This window comes from Mesoplodon mirus (genome assembly GCF_964341445.2).
Source record: "Mesoplodon mirus genome assembly, chromosome: 5".
Taxonomy (NCBI): Eukaryota; Metazoa; Chordata; class Mammalia; order Artiodactyla; family Ziphiidae; genus Mesoplodon; species Mesoplodon mirus.
Genome location: NC_138980.1, coordinates 33,133,979 through 33,153,925, shown reverse-complemented (window position 1 = coordinate 33,153,925; position 19,947 = coordinate 33,133,979). Strand labels below are relative to the sequence as shown.

Below are 19,947 nucleotides of genomic sequence, written 5' to 3'. Positions count from 1 at the left end.
GGCTGCGGCTTCCTTGTTCAGTCTCGAGTGCGGGGCGGGGGCGCGCGTGGGGTCAGCCGTGGGAAGAGGCCCGGCCCTCATCCCGCCGGGCCGCGGGAGGCTTCGGCGCCACGTTCAGCTCCTGAGCCTAGACTGCTCCCGCTGCCCCCAGAAGACGATACCGACGGTCAGAGAGGCTCATTCACCTGCCCAAGGTCACTTACTCAAGGAAAGAACTGGAATCAAATCCAACAGTTGGCTGTAGATGCAATGATTATGAAAACACATTGAGTCCCTGCCATGTGCCAAGGATTGTCCTGCCCGCATTTGTCCACACCGGTGGTTTTCACCCACGGTGATTCAGCCTCCTTCTCCCCTCGGGGGACAATGAGCCATGTCTGGAGATACGGTTTTGGTTGTCACCACTGGAGGTGGGTGCTACTGGCATCTAGTGGGTGGAGGCTGGGGATGCTGCTAAATATCCTACAATGGGCAGGACAGTCCCTCCAGCAAAGAATAATCTGCCCAACACGTCAACACGGAAGGTGGAGAAACCCAGGTCTACACGGACCATAATAAAAGCTGACCTGAATGGTGTTGTCAGATGGCGCTTTGTGCTGCGTGGTGACTTTGCACTCACTTTCTCAGCCTCTTGGTAGCCTGACAATATAACTGATTCACCATAAAATGAAACAAATGTGAGGAATCAAGGAACCAGGTCACAGGCAAACAGTATAACATAAAACATTTAAAATACACCTCACTTTGGCCACTTTACAGTTTGCAAAGCACATTGGCATCATCAGTCCCACCAGAGGAGAGTAACTCATTAGTCCCCATTCGCAGGTGAGAAGCAGAGACTCAGCAGAGGGGAAAGGAGTGGCCTCAGGTGGCATTGGGCAGGTGTTCTGTCTTCCCCCTGGGGGCTCTGTGAAGTTTTTCTGGTCAGAAGAAACCAGTAACACTTGAGGGGGGCGGGGGAGGCTGGCTCCCCACTGGGGGAGGGGCGGGGGAGCACGGCCGAAGTGCTCAGACAGACACGCCCTAGGCTGCTCACAGTGCACTATTAGAAGAGCAGAAAATTGGAAGCAACCCCCATGTCCATCCACTGGTGACAGGATAAATAACCACGAAGGGCGTGAATGACATGCACAGGATGTGGTCAAATGAAGGAAGGCAGACACAAACTGTTAAAAAGAAAATACTTTTAGGGCTTCCCTGGTGGTGCAGTGGTTGAGAGTCCACCTGCCGATGCAGGGTACGTGGGTTCGTGCCCTGGTCCGGGAAGATCCCACATGCTGCGGAGCGGCTAGGCCCGTGAGCCATGGCCGCTGAGCCTGCACGTCCGGATCCTGTGCTCTGCAACGGAAGAGGCCACAACAGTGAGAGGCCCGCGTACCGCAAAAAAAAAAAAAAGAAAGAAAATACTTTAAAAAATACAGACACCTACCAGGGATAAAACAACAAGCAGCTATGTACCTGCCACTGAAACGAACGCATGTTAGCGTTTTTGTCACATTTGCTTCAGATCTTTTTTAAAAAATGAACTTGGCGGTTTGCTTTTCCCTCCTCCCCGTTCACTTCCTTCCTCCCACCCCAGGGCAAACGGTGGGACAAAAACGGGTATGTGCACACTTTCCTGAATTTACTCCTAACGTGGGTTCAGGCATACTCAATACACAGAATATAGTTTTGACTCTTTTTTTCATTGTGGTAAAATACACGTAACATACAAGTTATCGTTGTACCCTTTTAAAATGCACAGCTTGGTGGCATTAAGCACATTCACATTGCTGTGCAACCATCCCCACCATCATCTCCAGAACTTTCTCATCTTCCCAAACTGAAACTTGCGATGTTTGACTCCCCAGCCCCTCCCCCAGCCCCTGGCCCCCACCATCTACTTCCTGCCTCTGTGGATGTGACTCCTCCAGGGAGCCCCTGTGAGCGGAATCAGACAGTATTTGTCCTTTTTCATCTAGCTTATTTCACTGAGCATCGTGTTTTCAAGGTCCATCCACGTTGTAGCGAGTGTCAGTGCTTCACCACTTTTCATGGCTGAGTGATGCTCCCGTGCGTGGAGGGACCACATAGCGTTTATTCATCATCCGTTGATAGACACTTTGGTTGTTTCTACCCTTTGGCTATTGTGCATAATACTGCTAAGAACATGGATGTACAAATAAATGCCCATTTGGTCCCTTTTACTTTAAAACATAACTACATGTAACACTGTATATGCAGAAAACATACAGCCACATGGACATTGCCTGGTAGAGGAGAGACCTGGGCAGAGGGTAGGCATCATGGGGACCTTGTTCTGTCATAGCTGCCATGTGACTTGTAATTATGTCATGTACTTATTACTTATTCTTGTCCATCCCCCCAGTAGGCTATGAGCTCCAGAGGACTCAGGGCTGGGCCCCCTGAGGTGAGGAATTCAGTATGTGAGCTGAATAAATGGGTGAGTTTCACTTCCCAGGAAAGAGCTGTGGGCTGCTCTGTAAGGGGGGCTGGCAAGCTTTCTGCTCAGGGCCACACAGTAAATATGTTTGGCTTTGCCAGCCTTCAGGTCTCTGTGGCAATGAGTCTGTGCTGTTGTAATTGGAAAGTGCCAGAGTCCATATGTAAACAAGTGGTCCTGACTATAAACTTTATTTACAGACATGCCAGTATGACTGTTGTATAATTTTCACATGTCTCGAAATAGTCTTTTGATTTTTTTCAACCATTTAAAAATGTAAAAAGCAGGACTTCCCTGGTGGCCCAGTGGTTAAGACTTCCTGCTTCCCTTGCAGGAGACATGGGTTCAATCCCTGGTCAGGGAACTAAGATCCCACAAGCCTCGCAGCATGGCCAAAAAATAAATAAATAAATAAAAATGTAAAAAACATTCTTAGCTCACAGGCTGTATCAAAACCACAGAAGGGGAATGTGACCTGCAGGCCAGAGTTTGCCAACTCTATAATGTTAGAATGTTTTGATCAACTGTGTCCCTTTTCTAATCAGAAAATAAATATTTTCCTTCTTTTAAAACATCTTTTAAGACTGTGGTCTGGAGTCAGGCACACCCCTGTTCCCATCCCCTCTGCCACTGATTTGCTGTGTGTCCTTGAGAAAGCCACCTTCCCTCTCTGAGTCCGGGTCTGCAAACTGCAGATAACAGCAGCACACGCGCGCTAGACTCTCTTGAGAAAAATGGACACAATGAATAACCACGTGTCGGTAACTCATTTGAAGACATCAGCTGGGCAAGAGTGGTCACTCCATTGAGAGAAGAGGACCCCAGCCAAGGCTGGAACAGAGACCCCTTGGCTGAGTCGCCATCCAGATTGCGCCATGCCCTCAGCAACTCTTGGGGATAGAGTCCAGGCTGCATGTAGGCAACCACTGGGAGGTGGCAGCTTGGCCAGACACGGGCGGTTCCTTATCTCCTGGGCACCAAAGCTGCAGGAAAGGATCCCAGTTGACCACCGCCTCAGCTTCCTCTTAGTGTCTGTATGGGCAGTAGCCTCTGAGACTGACCCCTACTTCTTGATATTCATAGCCTCCTGGGATTCCCTACCCTTGTGTACCTGGCTTCTAACCTGTAGGATACGGCCAGGGTGAGGGGATGTCCTTCTGTGATCAGATGACAAATGGTTCTGACTTCCGTCTTGCTAGAAGCAAGTTGTCACTTCAGGGAGGCCCGCATGGCCAGGGACTGAATGGAGTCAACAGCCAGTGAACAAGCCTGGAAGCGGACGCTTTCCCCAGCTCTGGGCGACACCTTGACAGCCGCCTTGCCAGAGGTTGTGAAGCACAGGACCTGGCTAGGCTAAGCTGCACCTGGATTCCTGACCCACCGAAAAATAATAAACATGTGTTGCTTTAAGTGGCTGCATTTGGGGCAATTTGTTACATAGCAGTAGCTAATGAATACAGCCTGCCTTCTGTCTCGGGCCGGGCATTCCAGGGCATTGCTTGAGTTGGGTGACAGTAGTGAGTGCCACCTGTTTACGTGGGTGGCCCAAGGATGCTGGCATAAGGATGCCTGCAAAGCCCCCGCCACAGTAACCAGGACAGCTGTAAGGAAACTTGACAACACGAATTCACATGGGCTCACGAATTCAGCGTGAGCCCAGCCCTGGTGCCTGGTGACATCTACTCATCCTGCCTCCACCTGAGGGTCTCATGGAATCCGTGCTGTCCCATCCAGACCACATTAGACCCAATGTGCCCTCAGGAGTCATCAAGCATTTTGTGTGCCAGGCGGGTCGGACAGACAATATAACCATGAAGAAATACCTTCGGTGAGTGAAATACCAAAGAGAGGTACTGAGAGATGAAACAGCTTCAAATGGGCCATACCCAGCCTGGGGGGACCCGGGGGGCCTCCCAGAGGAGGTGTGGGCTCGGGCATGAACCAGAAAAAGAAGGAGACCAGGCCAGGAGAGAGGAGAAGCTGTCCAGGCAGAGGGGAGAGCATGTGCAAAGGCCCAGGGGCAGGAGGGACACAGGAGCTCTGCAGGGTGTGGGAAGGGCCACGGGGAGGACTCTGGAGCCACGTTAAGGCTGTGAGCAGCCATCCAGAGGTGGAAACAGAAGGGCAGGGCTGCCTGGGTTCAAACTCTGTGACCTCAGCCTCTCGGGGCCTCAGTTTCCCCACGTGTTCACTGGGATGTGAAAAACACTTGGCCCAGATGGGGTGTTCCAGTCTCACAGCCGGTGGCCCCCTGTGTGCAGATAGATGGGAAGGGGAAGTCATGTTTCAGAACCTGGAGGAAACCCCAGCTCGCCTTGGGGGCTGGTCTCAGCGTGGCCAGCAGAGGACACAGTGACCCCCAGGGCTGCTGTGGGGCAAGGCTTTAGGGGTGGGCGCTGCAGGGCTGCCCCGCCTGCCGTCCTGGGCTGGAGGGCCCGGGGACCACTGGGGTGGGTATTTCAGTCCCAGCACTGGAGGCCCCTGTGCGCTGAGCCCCTCATCAGGCCCCTGGGGTCTGAGGTGACCTGGGGGGTGAGGTGAGCTCAGGAAAGGAGAGAGGCAGCTCCACACAGGAGTCGGAGTGGGGTTTATCAGGGGTTCCCACACCCCGCCCTCCCGGCCATGAGATTATCCGCTTTGCCTCTGGAGCCTCAGTTTCCCCACCTGTAAAATGAGGACGATAGAAGAAACCACTGCAGCGCTTCTGAAGATTAAGTGATAGTATTTATTTATTCTATTTATTTTGGCCGCGCCATGCAGCTTGTGGCATCTTAGATGCCGGACCCGCGCCCTGGGCGGTGAAAGCGCAGCGTCCTAACCACTGGACCGCCAGGGAATTCCCTAAATGATTTTATATACTTAAGGCACTTCAACCGTGTCTGGAAAATCCTTAGACCTTCACACCCCGGCAAGGAGGGGGCTATTGACGCGGTGGTGACAGACGAGGAAACCGAGGCAGGAAAGCGACTGGGTGAGGACTCCGAGGGCTCGCTGCTCTGGTGCCGAGTCCGCCCGCCAGGCGCTGGCGGCCCCGGAGGCGGGGGCGTCGTGGGGGTCCGGGAGACAGTGGGGGGCCGCCTTCCCCGCCGCGGCCGCTAGGGGCCGCGCGGGCCGCCGGGCAGTGCGCTCGCGCCCCGCCCCCGCCCCGCCTCCCGTCCGCCCCCTGCCCAGAAGGCCCTGCAAGGACGCGGCCGTTCCCTCCCCAGCTCCCGGGGCGCGCCGTCCAGCCGCAGCATGAGCGCCTCCGCTGCGACCCCTATCTTCGCACCCGGAGAGAACTGCAGCCCCGCGTGGCAGGCGGCGCCCGCGGCTTACGACGCGTCGGACACGCACCTGCAGATCCTGGGCAAGCCGGTGATGGAGCGCTGGGAGACCCCCTACATGCACGCGCTGGCGGCCGCCGCCGCCTCCAGAGGTAGCCCCCGCCGAGCACGCGGTGTCGACTGAGGCTGGGGCCGTTGGGACCCGGCGCCCGCCCGCTCTCCAGCGACGTGGCGGAACCTCTGCGCTCCTCTCTTTCCTCGCCTGGAAAACGGGGCCGCTCGCGAGGGCAGCGGGGTAGTCCTGGGGCGCTGCGGGCGCCCTGAGTACCGGGAGCCCTCTCTTCGGGAGACACCGAGGCCCCGACCCCGGGAAGGGGTCGGGCTGGGTCGGGGGATGGGTTCTCAGACGCGGAACTCAGCCGCCCGGACCCCGCCCGAGGTCGAAGACAGGGGAGGGGCGGCCTGGCGAGGTGCTGCCCAGGCCCACGTGGGTAATGTTCCTGCCCAGGAGTCGCGGGAGGCCCTGCCCTGGCTAAGAATAGCTCTGGTAAAGCTGAGGCCTGGAGACAGCTGTCGGGGGTGGCCCTGCACCTGGTGTCAGAGCCCGCGGGGTGCCGAGGGCTCCTCCCACGACCCCCAGAGGCCGGGCGCCCACCTCTGGGCCTCTGTGTTCCCACCTGGCAAATGGGCACAGCCAGTGTCCCTGCACGGTTAGGGCGTTTTTCCCCTCCTCTTTGACCCAAAGGGGCTCGACCCCCGCCCCTCACTGTTCCAGGCCTGGGCCTTGAATCCTGGTCCTTCCTTGCCCTTACTTTGTAGACTTGTTTGTTGGGGGGGCAGGGGACGCTACCCAAATCAGGAGATAAGCGCCCTCAGTGCAAACAGCATGGGCCAGGGCTCAAAGTGCAGGGTCTGCCCTGCCCCGTAGTCCAGCCCAGAAGCCGCTGTCCATGGCCTCCCCGACAGGCCACCCTCTCTGGCTACTGGCCCCGGGCCCACGCTGTTCCCTCTCAGGGCTGCTGTGTTCTGTCCCACCCCCCACCTTTGCTCTGCCAACCGGTCGCTCCTAGTGGCAGTCGTTTCTCTCTGCCAAGGCCCTGCCCCCGCACCCCCTCCTCCAAGCAGCCTCCCCAGCCCCATCCAGTGTGTAAGGCGTGGGCTCTGTCTGCCCAGGGGGCCGGGTGTTGGAGGTGGGCTTTGGCATGGCCATCGCAGCTACGAAGGTGCAGGAGGCCCCCATCGACGAGCACTGGATCATCGAGTGCAATGAGAGCGTCTTCCAGCGGCTCCAAGACTGGGCCCCGCGGCAGCCGCACAAGGTGCCCGCCTCTGCCCGAGGTCCCGCTCCTCACGCTCCTTAGGGGGAAGGCCCTGCCCTCGGAGTGGGTTGGGGACCTGGGGTGGCCGCAGACATGGGAGAGGTGGTCTTCTCTCTTGGGAGTTCCTCTGCCCCCTCCCTTGCAACAGGTGAAGTCCTGGGCCCCCTTTGACCCCCAGCCTTCTCTTTCTTTCTCCCCTGTGCCAAGGTGGTTCCCTTGAAAGGCCTGTGGGAGGAAGTGGCGCCCACCCTGCCAGACAGTCACTTCGATGGTGAGGGGCTCTGGGCACTGGGCGGGGGGCCTCTGCCTGGATTGCCAGCCCCTCCTTTGCCCGCTTCTGAAGCACACATGCCTTGATGTGTCACTGGGGTGGCAGAGCCCGGGGGGCAGGCATGGACACACATACAGGAGCCTGGCACTTAGGTGCGTGGACACCTCAAGAACGACCGGATGGGACACAATTCGTAGGGGCAGCTGCAGCATAGCGAACTCTGGGTTCCTGGCTGCCTCAACTTGCAGCTAGCATCCTGACCACGTGGCTTCTGTCCTCCTGAGCAGGGATCCTGTATGACACATACCCGCTGTCTGAGGAGACCTGGCACACGCACCAGTTCAACTTCATTCGGGTAGGATCGCTTGCGGTGGGACGGGGTCTGCCAGCCCTAAGGTGGGGGTCAGCCCAGTGGGCGCACCTGCCGTCCACACAGGAGGCACCTCTCCTTCTGCCGTTCCCCTGACCTGGTGGGAGGCCCGCTGGGAACGCCTCTGCCCATCCCCACCCCCTCCTGACCGCTGTCCCCCCGACCCCGGCCAGGACCACGCCTTCCGCCTGCTGAAGCCGGGGGGCGTCCTGACCTACTGCAACCTCACCTCCTGGGGGGAGCTGATGAAGTCCAAGTTCTCGGACCTCACCACCATGTTCGAGGTGCCGCAGCCTGGGCGCTCCCTGCCCCGCCCCACGCCCCACCCCCGGCAGCGACTTTGGGTGGGGAGGCAGCTGGGGTCACCTGAGACCTGGGGAGGGTCCCTTGCCTCTGGCCCTGGGGGCTCATCTCTTGGGTGGACTCTGAGCCTCCACTTGTAAATTAGGAGAGGTTTCTCCCTAGCTCAAGGACCTCAGATGGCTCCCCAGTGCCCTCAGGATACAGGGATTCAGCCCAAGGTCCCCAGCAGCATCCCCTCACTCTGCCCTCATCCACCCAGGGTGCATCTTTATGGGTCTAGCCACCCCTTGTCTTGGGCCTTTGCCCACTCGGTTCCCTCTGCCTGCGAGGACGTGCGGGTGAGCAGCCTGGTGATACCCCATGACAGCCAGGAAGCTGTGTATGGACACCTGGAGATTCCCACCCAGACCTGGGCTTCAGCATTTTCTTAGCAGCCCCGCCCAGCCCCAAGGGCCTTGGCACTTGTAGGGGTGGCTGGCAGGGTGTCTCTTGAGGCCCCAGGGCCCTGGAGGTGACTCGGCACCTCCCTCTGGCCAGGAGACACAGGTGCCAGCCCTGCTGGAAGTGGGCTTCCGGCCAGAGAACATCCACACACGGGTCATGGAGCTGGTCCCACCAGCCGACTGCCGCTATTACGCCTTCCCGCAGATGATCACGCCTCTGGTCACCAAGCACTGAGCCCACTGGGCCCACCGGCTCAGCTGCCCATGCCACACTGGGGGCTCTGGGCTTCAGGAACCCCTAACCCCCAGACCCCTACTGAGCACCTTCGTGGCCGGGAGTGCAGGCTCTGGCCCCTCGGCCCTGGTCCAGACCCACACCAGCCACATGACATCAGCAAGCTTCCCTAACCTTCTCTGCAAGGGGACGACCACTACTTTCCTACCATGGTCCTGAGAATGAAATAAACACTAACACTGGGTTTAGCCAATCAGCCTGAGGACATAAACGTGTGCTTGCTTTACTCTTCCTGCCCCTCCAAAAAAAAGTGAAAGGAAAGAAACCTGTTAAATTGACCACCGAGACAGTGGCTATACCAAAGTTTCTGATCCTGCCTCTGACCCCCCTGCCATGTCCACTGAAGACACTGCCAATTTGTCACCCATGGCCCCTCCCGCTCTCCCTCTGGTGGGCAGCTGGGGTCCCCAGAGGAGGTGGAACTAGGTCAGGACCTCATAGCAGGTGGCAGCCCCAAGGCCCAGACCCTCTGGTCCCACCCCGTCAGGCTGCACCACGATGCCTCGCTCTGAGTCGACGCCCCTCCAGCCCCAGCACAGGGACACCCTGGCTCCGTCCGCCCTGGGCCCTGGTGCCCAGCTGGTCGCCGTGGTGTCGTCTGCTTCACCCTGACCCGCTCTTGGATGCGTCCACTCCCCTCCTTCATGGGTGGGGCCTCCCACTGGGCCACGCTGGGCCCGGCTGTCCACTCCAGGGGCCTCGGCATCTCCATGCACAAGAGACAGGCCTGACCCCGCCAAGCAGCACTCGCTCCGCCCACCTCCCAGGCCCCAACCCCACATGGAGCAGGGGCAGTCAGGCAGGTTTATCGGGTTTATTGACCACCTCTGGGGTAACGGCGCAGACGCCGCAGGGCGGCCAGGCGGCGGCACTACCTGCGGTACCAGATCTGGAGCCTCTTCTCCCGCTTGATCTTCTTCTGCAGCTGCAGGATGCCGTAGAGCAGGGCCTCGGCCGTGGGCGGGCAGCCTGGGGGCGGTGACTCCTCAGTCTTCCTGCCCTTTCCCCTCCCCTCCGCTCTGCTCCGGGTGGAGGCAACCAGGCCACTTCCCAGGGTGGAGAGGCGCAGGACAGGCCTCTGCCCCAGCAGCCCGTTAGGTCTGCACCAAGAGAGCTGGGGGGCTTGGCCCATCACGGGAAAGGAGCCAGAGGGGGGCATGGTGGGCAGCTGCTGACCCCAGGGCTGACCTCCCAGCCAGGATGAGGGAGGCCTGGGCTACCCCTCCCAGGCCGAGCTGCCCTGGCCCTCCCGCCACATGACCCGGGAGGACAATGTGGGCTGCCTGCCAACCCCCAGGCCACGCCAGTGTCTGGTGAGGACCCTTGGAAAGGAATGGGGGCAGACTCTTCAGACTAGGAGACCCTCCAGAGACAGTGGGGGAGAAAGGCTGCGGTGTCACTCTTATTCTTGGACCCAAATCTGCTTATTCTTAAAAGGGGGCGAGCTGTCTCAGGGCTGTGGGGATTCTGTGAATCGGGTGAGGGCCGCGTGGGCACCACCTGGGGGCTCACCTGGGACGTAGATGTCCACGGGCACAATACGGTCGCAGCCCCGCACCACAGAATAGGAGTAGTGATAGTAGCCGCCTCCGTTGGCGCAGCTGGTGGGGAGGGGAGCGCCAGTCGTGAGAGCCTCTCCAGCGACCCCGGCCTCCGTCCCTCCTCGCAGCCCCCCAACCCGCACCCCCTTCCAACCTCAAGCAGGTGCCAGGCGGTCAGGAAAGGGCAAAACTGGGACACAAGTCACAAGAAAGACAGCGGCCACCTGAGACCTTCTGTGGGACCGGGCAGGACAGAAACAAACGGTGGGATTGTGAACAGACGCTCAGTGAGAGAAGCCAGACGTGAAAGGACACAGAGTGTGATTCCATTGATGGGAAATGTCCAGAACAGGCCAGTCCACAGACAGAGAGTGGGTTCCTGGTTGTCAGGGGCTGGGGGAGGGGGTGGGGAGTGACTGCTGATGGGGACAGGGCTTCTATTGGGAAGAATGCTCATTGATGGAATGCTCTGGAATTAGATAGAGGTGATGATTACACAACACTAAGAATGCATTAAAATCCACAAAATTGTACATTTTGAAAGGATGAACTTTGTAGTATGTGAATTCTACCTCAACCAAAAAAGTCAGGTGACTAAATGGCTTTTAATGATATGGAGAAATGAGGTGCTGGCTAGACGGTGAGGAGGCTGCAACGCCCCCCCGAGCAGGACGTCCTTCCTGTGGTCATAACACAGAGAAACAGAACGAAACTGGACAGGCTGTTGGGGTGGGGGAGTGACTATAACAGGACAGAAGGGGACGTTCTGGACAACCCCGATCAGAAAGCAGCACAGAAGCGAGACTGGAAGAGACAAGCCAGCATGTCACCGGCGTGTCTGTTGCTGGAGTCCCCGCCCCGCTGGGCACTCACCTCCCCATAGACACGACGTAGCGAGGTTCTGGCATCTGGTCATAGACCTGGAAGAGACGGGGGTCTGCGTGCAGCTCGAGCCTGGGGGGGGGGGGCCGGGAGGAGGGGGAGGGGAGGGTGGGGTTGACAGTGGGGCCCACCTTGCGGAGCGCGGGGGCCATCTTGTTGGTGAGTGTCCCAGCCACGATCATCACGTCGGACTGGCGGGGGCTGGCGCGGAAGACCACACCGAAGCGGTCCATGTCATAGCGGGGCGCTGCCATATGCATCATCTCCACGGCGCAGCAGGCCAGGCCAAAGGTCATGGGCCACAGGGAGCTCTGCAGGGCGGGGCAGCCGGCCCGTGAGTGGACAAGTGGCCCACCGTGTTTAAAGAAATTGGACGATTTCACATAGAAAAATCTGTTTCTAGCCTTTTCTGGGCCCTGCCCATAGCAAACCATGTGACCTCCAGACCCCGAAGGCTGCCCTGGACACTGGTCATCGGCCTGAGCCTGATGCCCCAGCCCAGGACTGTGTGACAGGAGGGCCAATTGAGTTAGGCCCGTGGGTCTACACTTCCAGCAGCCACATTACCAAAAAGAAAAACAAACAAAAATAAAACTAAGTGTGGGCTTCCCTGGTGGCGCAGTGGTTGAGAGTCCGCCTGCCGATGCAGGGAACACGGGTTCGTGCCCTGGTCCGGTCTGGGAAGATCCCACAGGTTGCGGAGTGGCTAGGCCCGTGAGCCATGGCCGCTAAGCCTGTGCGTCCGGAGCCTGTGCTCCGCAAGGGGAGGCCACAGCAGCAGTGAGAGGCCCGCGTACCGCAAAAAATAAATAAATAAATAAATAAATAAATAAATAAAACCAAGTGTGATTAGCTTTAATAATATAGTCCATATAACCCAGCATATCCTAAATCCCAGCCTCCAACATGGGCACTTGCTGCTCTGAGTGCCCAGTGGCCACACACAGCACAGATCTAGACCCTGGGGCTTAGCACCCTGGAGGGTCTTGTTCCCAACACTACCTGGACTCAAAGTGCCAATTCCTCCAGGAAGCCCTCCTGGATGCCCTCCGACTTCCCTCCATCCTTTGGTGCCCGATATCGCCCCTGCCCCCACCCCCACCCCAAAGCTGTTCTCCACCAGAGCTTTCTCTGCTTGTCTGTGTCCAGTCTGGGATCTGGCCAAGGTCCCTGCTGCCCTGTGGATGTCCCAATTCAGGTGACAGGGCTCGGGTCACAGAGCAGGCAAGGGCTGCCCAACACAGCAGGGCCATGACTCCACAGCGCACGGCCACAGTGACCATCGCCGCCCTGGAGCTGTGGGCCTGGAGGGACACTCGCTGTGGACTCGCTGGTCGCACACAGACACCAAGACAGCACCAGCCCGCCCGTCAATGGGGGACTGTTACCCAGCCGGGCGCCCCAAGAGCACTGAAAGGAACCACTGTCCTGGGACAAAGGACACATGTCCGGGGGGAGACACGGACAAGCACGTGAGCACGCAGACTGTCCCATGGCCTATGTGGGGGTGGGGTGGGGGATTAGGATATTTGCTGGGAAGGAGCTATTATTTCCATCATGTATTTCCAGTTAAAAACGTGGGTTTTATGTTAAGAGAGAAAAGAGAGGAATGAACAGAAGATGGAAGAAGAAGAACAGGAGGGAGGTGGCTCATCTTCTCTGGGGGCCGATGCGGGGGGCAGGGAGCACCGAGGGAAGTCAGGCCAGGAACTGCTGGGGGCAGGCAGGGGTCCTGAGACAGAATCAAAGCCACAGGTCCCCACAGGGAGGGGCCCTGGGGGAGTCCGGCCCACTCCATAGCCATAGGAGTGTGGCTGAGCAGCCAGAGGGGGCCCCACAGACGCAGAAGGGGAGGGGCTCACCCGGCGGGCCCAGTTAATGAGGTCGTCCAGCTTGGCCACCACATACTCGCCCCGGCTGCTGGGAAGGGCGGCGGGTTTGGGGACCACGGCTCCGGCCTGGGACACAGCGGGGTGGGTGCTGGGCATGGGACACAAAGCAAGGGGAGGCGTCAGCCAGGCAGGTATCCCCGGCCGGGCCTAGCCCAGAGCAGCCTCTCAGAGGGCAGGACAAAGCCGTGGTCACGGTGGGTCCCCAGAGCAGCACTGGGAGTAGCCGTGAGGCCAGGTCTGCAGCAGCCCTGTGCCCTGGCCTGGGGCAGGACATGCCTGCCCAACACCAGAGTGAAAGATGGTGTGGACAGGCCTCTACCGCCTCACTGAGGCTCAGCAGGACCCTGTCCTCTCGGGAACTGTTTCCTCGTCTGGAAAACAGGCTCAGCTGACATACTCTTTAGCAAGGGCCCTCCTGGTCTGGAGTTGTGCAGCCATTGGCCTGGGTGCACAGGACCAGGCTGGACAGGACTCTGAGGGCAGGGACCCCCTCACATACCCCGCTGGGTGGTGGGAGTGCCCCGGAGTTGCCACGGGCTGCTGCTGTGCTGGGGTGGGGGGATGGGGGGACTTCAGGGTGTGTGGGCTCCTGGGAAGGATGACCTCACCTGCTCGGGCTGTCAGCAGCCGAGGTCGGATGGACCCCGCGCACCTGCAGAGCTGCGCCCACGCCGGAGCTGCGGGGAGACAGACCGCCCATGACTAGGAGCCCAGGGCGCCCCAACACGCTGTGACAGGGTTACCCCGGGGCCAGGATGGGGAAACTGACCAGGGGGTCTAACCCAGCCCACCGCCGGTTTTCGTAAATAAAGTTTTATTGACACATAACCACACCTATTCACCTCCTTGGTGTCTGGGACTGTTTTTACAGAGGCAGAGCCAAAAACGTTTACCATTTGGCCCTTTACGGAAAAAAAAATATGCTGATCCCTGGTCTAGAGAGTGCCTGGTTTTCATTTGATACTTCCCTCATTTTCCCCGTCTTCCCTTTGCTTTGCAGTGAGTGTGTATTTTATTCGTAGGAAAAAGGCTTTATCAAAACAAACTCAGGGGCTTCCCTGGTGGCGCAGTGGCTGAGAGTCCGCCTGCCGATGCAGGGGACATGGGTTCGTTCCCCAGTCCGGGAGGATCCCACATGCCGCGGAGCGGCTGGGCCCGTGTGCCATGGCCGCTGAGCTTGCGCGTCCGGAGCCTGTGCTCCACAGCGGGAGAGGCCACAACAGTGAGAGGCCCGCATACCACAAAAAAAACAAAAACAAAAACAAACTCAGCCCACATCCGAGGGCCTGGCAGCCACCTGCTTTCCTGTCCCAAGGAGGCCTACACGGGGCTGCCATCAGAGCAAACATGCTGAATGCCTTTCGTGCGCCACATAGCGACTGGGCTCTGAGGGTACTAGGGCAGGCAGACATGGGGCTGGATGCCAGGCGGCCCCTGGCCTGGTGCTGATGGAGGGCCCGCCCGGACCTGAGGCCCCCTGAAAGCCCCCTCTGAGCCCCTCCCTGCCAGGGCCTCACTGCGGGGTGTCAGGATCAGAGATGCAGACACGCAGGCAGGAAGGCAGGCAGGCAGGCAGGCACTCACCGAAGAGCAAGGATCCCACGGAGCAGGCTGGGAGCTGCAGAAAGAACCACAGGGTGGGGGCAGTGAGTTGTGGCAGCACCAGAGGCCACAAACGGCCCAGAGGGTCCAGCCTCCAGGTGTTTGCCCGTCAGGCCCCCCACGTGGTGCACCCGCCCTCTCACCCTCAGTCTATCTACATTCCATTTAACAAACAATTGATAAAGAGCAATCTTTCAGAGGAATTCCCTGGTGGTCCAGTGGTTAGGACTGCACGCTTCCACTGCAGAGGGCCTGGGTTCGATCCCTGGTCGGGGAGCTAAGATCCCGCAAACCGCAAGGTGTAGCCAAAAAAAAAAAAAAAAAAAAAAAAACCCCACAACAGTGATCTTTCAGAATGTGAACCAGACAGTGTCATTCCCCTGCTTCCAACCCCACACTCCACGTCAGAGCCACCTTCCCTTTCCTCAGGAATGTCAGTGTCCCTCCTGTCTCAGAGCCTTTGTGCTTGCTGTCCCCTCTGCCTGGAGCACCCCTCTCATGGGGCAGCTTTCAGCTCAAATGCCTGGGTCTACACTAGCTCCCCAGGCCCTCTAGATCCTGTCACCCTGTTCTATCTCTATCCACATGTCCTCCTGTGGCGCCTGCCTCCCCCTGATGCTAGGGCTTCCCTGGGTTCCCCAGTGTCTGTCTCGGCCTTGGCTCAGCCTGACAGGCATGAGTCAAGTCAAGAAACCCATAGACATCAGCGAGGCTCCAAGCCCTGGGCTGGGAGTTCCGGGGTTTCAGAGGCTGGGCAAGGAGTCCAGGTTAATAGCCCAGCCCCGGACTCTTGTGCAAGCTGCCCCTCTCTGAGCCTCAGCTCCCCCAACTGAAAATGTAGGGCTTTGGGTAATCTCACAGCACAGTAAATGCCCTTCACCTCCAAGGTGAGGGTATTCCAGCCTCTGGACCAGACATTCTTAGCAAGAGGCCGCTGGTGAGGATTCAGCAGACTGGTGAGCTTGCACGGGAAAGAAAAATACCCTCTTTAGTGTCACCAACGTCTTACTGAAAATTGGCCTTTCCTTAAAATCTGAGTGTAGCCAAAACCACAGCAGTATTGGCGAGACCGAGACTTTTCACCAACAGAAATGACAGTGGTTTCCTAACCCTGACATAGAGGCTGCAGCCAACTGTGTGTAAAGGAACGTGTCCACTTCTCACTCCTTCAAAGTCACAGCAGTAGGCAGATCCGCCACTAAACCTTGGCTTTCCAGGCATGAATAATGAAGCACCCGGACTGCGAACTGACCCCCGGTTCCCAAACAGTATCCTGGCAACTGTCAGTATAACCGCTTTCCTTTGCAACCCTGTGAATTCATCCTATGCGTTTAATCGCTAATCGGAGGGAAGGTCCCTAGAGCAGCCAGGGTTTGGACGCCTTCTCTGGGGGTGACCGTCCCCTTCCCGGGGTGGCAGGGTGCCCCGGGGTCGCGTCCCTGCCCGGCCAGGCCGCGTGACCACCAGCGGTTCCAGCCGCTCTCTGGGCCTCTGTTTCCTCGGATGTCGGGGCTGCTGCCCCCTCTCCGCCTCCTCCCGGAAACTTCAAGGGCAGCATCCCGGGCCGAGCCTGGGTCCCTCCGGCTCCCGCCCCGGCCCCCTCCCGAGGCTGGGAGCCTGCGTCGCCCTCGGCCTCCGCTTCCAAGCGGCCGGGCGGAAAGGCGCCCGGAGCGACCCAAGCCCCGACCCCGCCGCCCCGACCCCGCCGCCCCGACCCCGCCGCCCCGACCCCGCCGCCCCGACCTGCTCACCCGCCAGCGCCGCCATCTTGGCCTCGGCCTTCAGACAACCTCTATGGTCCGTCCTCTTCAGAGCTCCGGGTCCCCGGGGCCGTCGGCCAAAGTGCCTCGGCTCGTGCTCGGAAAACGGAACTCGGGCGGGGACGTTCCGCCTCTGTGGAATCCCCCCCACCGCGCGCCGCCGGACGCCCCACGCGGGATAGAAGGATACGGAAGTGCGCGGGGAGGGTCGTAGCAAAAGAAGGCGAGCCGTCCCCTCTCTTCTTACCCGGGGAAGGAAAAGCGCAAGGTCGTCCCTGGGTGGGCTCGAACCACCAACCTTTCGGTTAACAGCCGAACGCGCTAACCGATTGCGCCACAGAGACGGCGCTGAGACCTGTTTCCAGGCGCGACCCTACGAGGCATGCGCGGCCCGCAGGGGCGGCCCGAGCTGCGCCTGCACGCGAGCGGCTCAGCGTGGTGCGGAGTCGGGGGCGGGGGCAACCCCCTGCTGCGCAGCCGAAATAGCTCAGTTGGGAGAGCGTTAGACTGAAGATCTAAAGGTCCCTGGTTCGATCCCGGGTTTCGGCAGACATTTTTGCGCGAACAGCGTTCTGTTTTGCTCCAAGTTGATCCAGCTTTTCCCAGCACTTTTACCCAGAATGTGTCGATTTTGACCTTTCCTCCCCAGAATACTCTCCATTCTTCAGATGAGGAGCTGGGCTGCTGGCTCATGCCAACGCGGCGGGAGGGCTTAGAACAAGGCCTCATCCCCACCCACCCCGGTCCACCCCCAAAACTATGATCCCAGCCCAAATGACCCCCTTCCCCACTCCCATTTACAATATTTTTCAAGTGGCAGGATTAGAACGAATGTAATTGTCGAAAGGAACACTACTGAATACCAAAAGCGCCAAAAGGGAGTTTGCAGAGACACCTGCTTGGATGTCGTTTAACTGTGACAGTCCTGCTGGGTACCTCTTCTGCCCATTTTACAATACATATGGGGAAACTGAGGTTCCCCCGTGCCCAACGTGGGGACACAGGTGAGGAGCAGGGCTGGCTCCTGGCGAGGGAGGACCACCCCAGGTGTGTACTGGAGCCCGAATGCGCGGTCCCGGGAAGGGGAGGCGGGGCGCCGGTTGGTGTCACCATCCCGGTGGTGACACACAGGAGAAACGAGCGGGGCTTGGCCGAAGGCCGGGTCTGTTGGGAATCCTACACCTCCTTGCCCTCAGTTCCCACAGCTGGCCAGGCTGTGGAGCTGGAATTTTTTTATTAAAATAAACCTTGTAATTCCAAATAGTTTGATTCAGAGAAAAGTTGCAAACCTAGTACAGAGTTCGCTGTACTCATCATCCAGTCTCTCCTACTGCTAACATTTTACACTGACGTTAACAATTCATGACCCAATGTGTATACATCGCCAACTCATGTCCAGGCATTATTCAGGCTCCTGTCTTCTCCTAACGTTCCTTGTCCTGTGAGCCAGGCACCTGGGAGCCGAGCCCCCAGCCTCACTCGAGCCTTCAGACATCTGACTGCGACCTCCTGAGACGACAGAACAGCAGTCAAGAGAGAATGTTGCTTCCAGACACCAGGGGCCAGTTCACTGCTAAGGCGGGGATGGATAACTAATACAGGAGGGGCAATCAGCTGTCAGGGTGATGGATTGGATGGGGAAGGGGGGTGGATAGGGGAGGTAAGAGCCTGCATCAGGAAACTGGGACGTCAAGGGAGAGCCCTGAAACGGAGAAGCAGGTCTGATAGGGCAGGGAGTTAACAGAGGGTTCACCGTAATTCCAGGAACACTGAGGGTCAGTGAGGGGGTGAGGGGCAGATGGATAGGTGGGTAGGAGGTGGTGGGGAGAGGAGGGGGAGCCAGGGCTGGAGGAGGTGGGGAGCAGGACCTGGAAGGGGTGGAGCAGGGGCAGGAGGATGTGGGGAGCAGGGGCTGAGAGGGGAGCCGGGACAGGAAAGCCTGGCTGCATGCACTGGGGGGGAGGGCCACTGACCGCACTGCATAGACGTGCCTGATTTGAGGTTCTGTGTGTGTGCATACCTCATCTTAATCAACTTCCTAGATAAATGACAGACTTAAAGAGGTACTCAAGTGAACACAAGGAAAACTCCCCCTTCCAGGAAGTGGTTTTGTCGATACACTGCTCCTTGCACTGGGGGGTCTGATCGTCCCCTCATGCCATCTGGGCTGGAGCGAGAAAGGTACAGCGACTGTAGGACAAGCATCGCAGGGTCTGGGGTCAGGGGTCTGGCTGAAAAAGGTTCAGGAAGGGTGGCTGTGAGTGGTGGGAGGTGACTGGGGCATGGGTGGACGCCCAGGGAGGGGATGGGACATAGGTGGGGAGCAGGGTGGCCGTGCAGAGGTGCAGACTGCTGAGACGCCAGCTGGACGGAGCCCAGATAGCTGAGGGGGGACGCCAGGTGAGGGTGGATGTAGAGAAGCTGGGGCTGTGGTGGACGGGGGTGCAGGAGGCCACGGGCCGGCCAGTGGGGGTCCCGGCTGCACCCTGTGTTGTGCTGGGTCTCTCTTCTTGATGCAGAAGCAGCCCAGTGCGCCGGCTTCCCGGGGGCCAGGGCCATCTCACTGCCCCTCCTGGAACATTCCTCACTTGGTCGGCAGGTTCTGCCTTCCTAACCACTACCCAGCACCAATTTGGGGCATCAACAGACGCCCACCCAGCACTGCCTGCCCCAGTGGCCCTGGGACAAAGTTTCAAGACAAACAAAAACATAATACAGTGGGAGTCAGGAGTTGAAGACACCTGCTGGAGCGCAGGACTGGGATGGGGCTGGGCGCCGAGCAGTGGAAGCCTCCAGCACTTCTGGTCAGCACCCGGCACACCTGACAGACACCGGCTCTGCTGGGCTGACGTGGAACCCGCCTCCCCAGCCAGGCTGGGGAAGGAGCCTCCAGAAGCAGCCGTCAGGGACAGCGTGGCCGGCCCGAGTGCCCGAGGTGGGCTGTGCGTGGGGCCCAGGAAAGAACAGGCAGAACTGCAAAACGGCATTTAATTCCAGTCTGAAAAGTTCAATTCCACAACCAGAGCTCAGAACACAGATATATAAAAATACTTCACGATAACGGAATATTCCACGTGGATGCCTCACCCACAAGAGCACCCTGTTCGCCATCCTGACCCACTTCAAGGAGGCTTACTGTCTAGACCTTTCTAGAAGGGAGCGAGGCCACAGTGGAGATGCTGGCAGGGCCATCCTCCCAAGCCTGGCCCACACGGGATGCCCCTCCAACTGCCCTGGGCGGGCAGCTCAGCGGGACCTCCAGGGCCGTGTCTGCACCTCTGCTTAGGTTTCAGCAAAACCAGCAGAGACACCACACGGAGGTCCCCGCAGTGATCTCTGCACCTCCTTCCCACAGGGACCCAGCCTCCCGTCAGGATCAGGGCCCGTGTCCCTGGCGCCTGCGAGAACCTCTCCCCAGCTGTCCTCTGTAGCGGCCGCTCGCTGGCCGGTGCCGGCTTCGGGGAGGACTGGCTGTGCTCAGACGCCGCGGCACAGCCATCACGGTGGGGACTTGGCTGTTTCCTTCCACAGGCAGCCTCGTGTCAGCTTAGAATAAATAATCC

The 19,947-nt window shown here is 58.9% G+C and overlaps 2 protein-coding genes across 3 annotated transcripts; one reads left to right on the top strand and one right to left on the bottom strand.

Moving 5' to 3' along the window:
* The first annotated feature begins 5,614 nt into the window (after positions 1–5,614).
* On the top strand, positions 5,615–8,903 carry GAMT (guanidinoacetate N-methyltransferase). Of its 2 annotated transcripts, XM_082621810.1 has the most exons (6): positions 5,615–5,858; positions 6,880–7,025; positions 7,233–7,296; positions 7,584–7,651; positions 7,840–7,950; positions 8,507–8,903. In XM_082621810.1, exons 1-6 carry the CDS (start codon positions 5,678–5,680, stop codon positions 8,645–8,647), a joined length of 711 nt encoding a protein of 236 aa, XP_082477936.1. In that variant the 5' UTR covers positions 5,615–5,677; the 3' UTR covers positions 8,648–8,903. The 2 variants fall into 2 exon arrangements, with proteins under 2 accessions (XP_082477936.1, XP_082477937.1); XM_082621811.1 differs by lacking the exon at positions 7,840–7,950.
* Positions 8,904–9,505: 602 nt separating this feature from the next.
* NDUFS7 (NADH:ubiquinone oxidoreductase core subunit S7) lies at positions 9,506–16,725 on the bottom strand. Its single transcript, XM_082621812.1, has 8 exons — positions 16,376–16,725; positions 14,607–14,640; positions 13,631–13,699; positions 12,993–13,110; positions 11,262–11,441; positions 11,122–11,168; positions 10,220–10,308; positions 9,506–9,676 (listed from the first exon to the last, which is right to left on the bottom strand). The coding sequence occupies exons 1-8, from the start codon at positions 16,389–16,391 to the stop codon at positions 9,579–9,581; spliced, it is 651 nt and encodes a 216-aa protein (XP_082477938.1). The 5' UTR covers positions 16,392–16,725; the 3' UTR covers positions 9,506–9,578.
* Between the last annotated feature and the right edge of the window lie 3,222 nt (positions 16,726–19,947).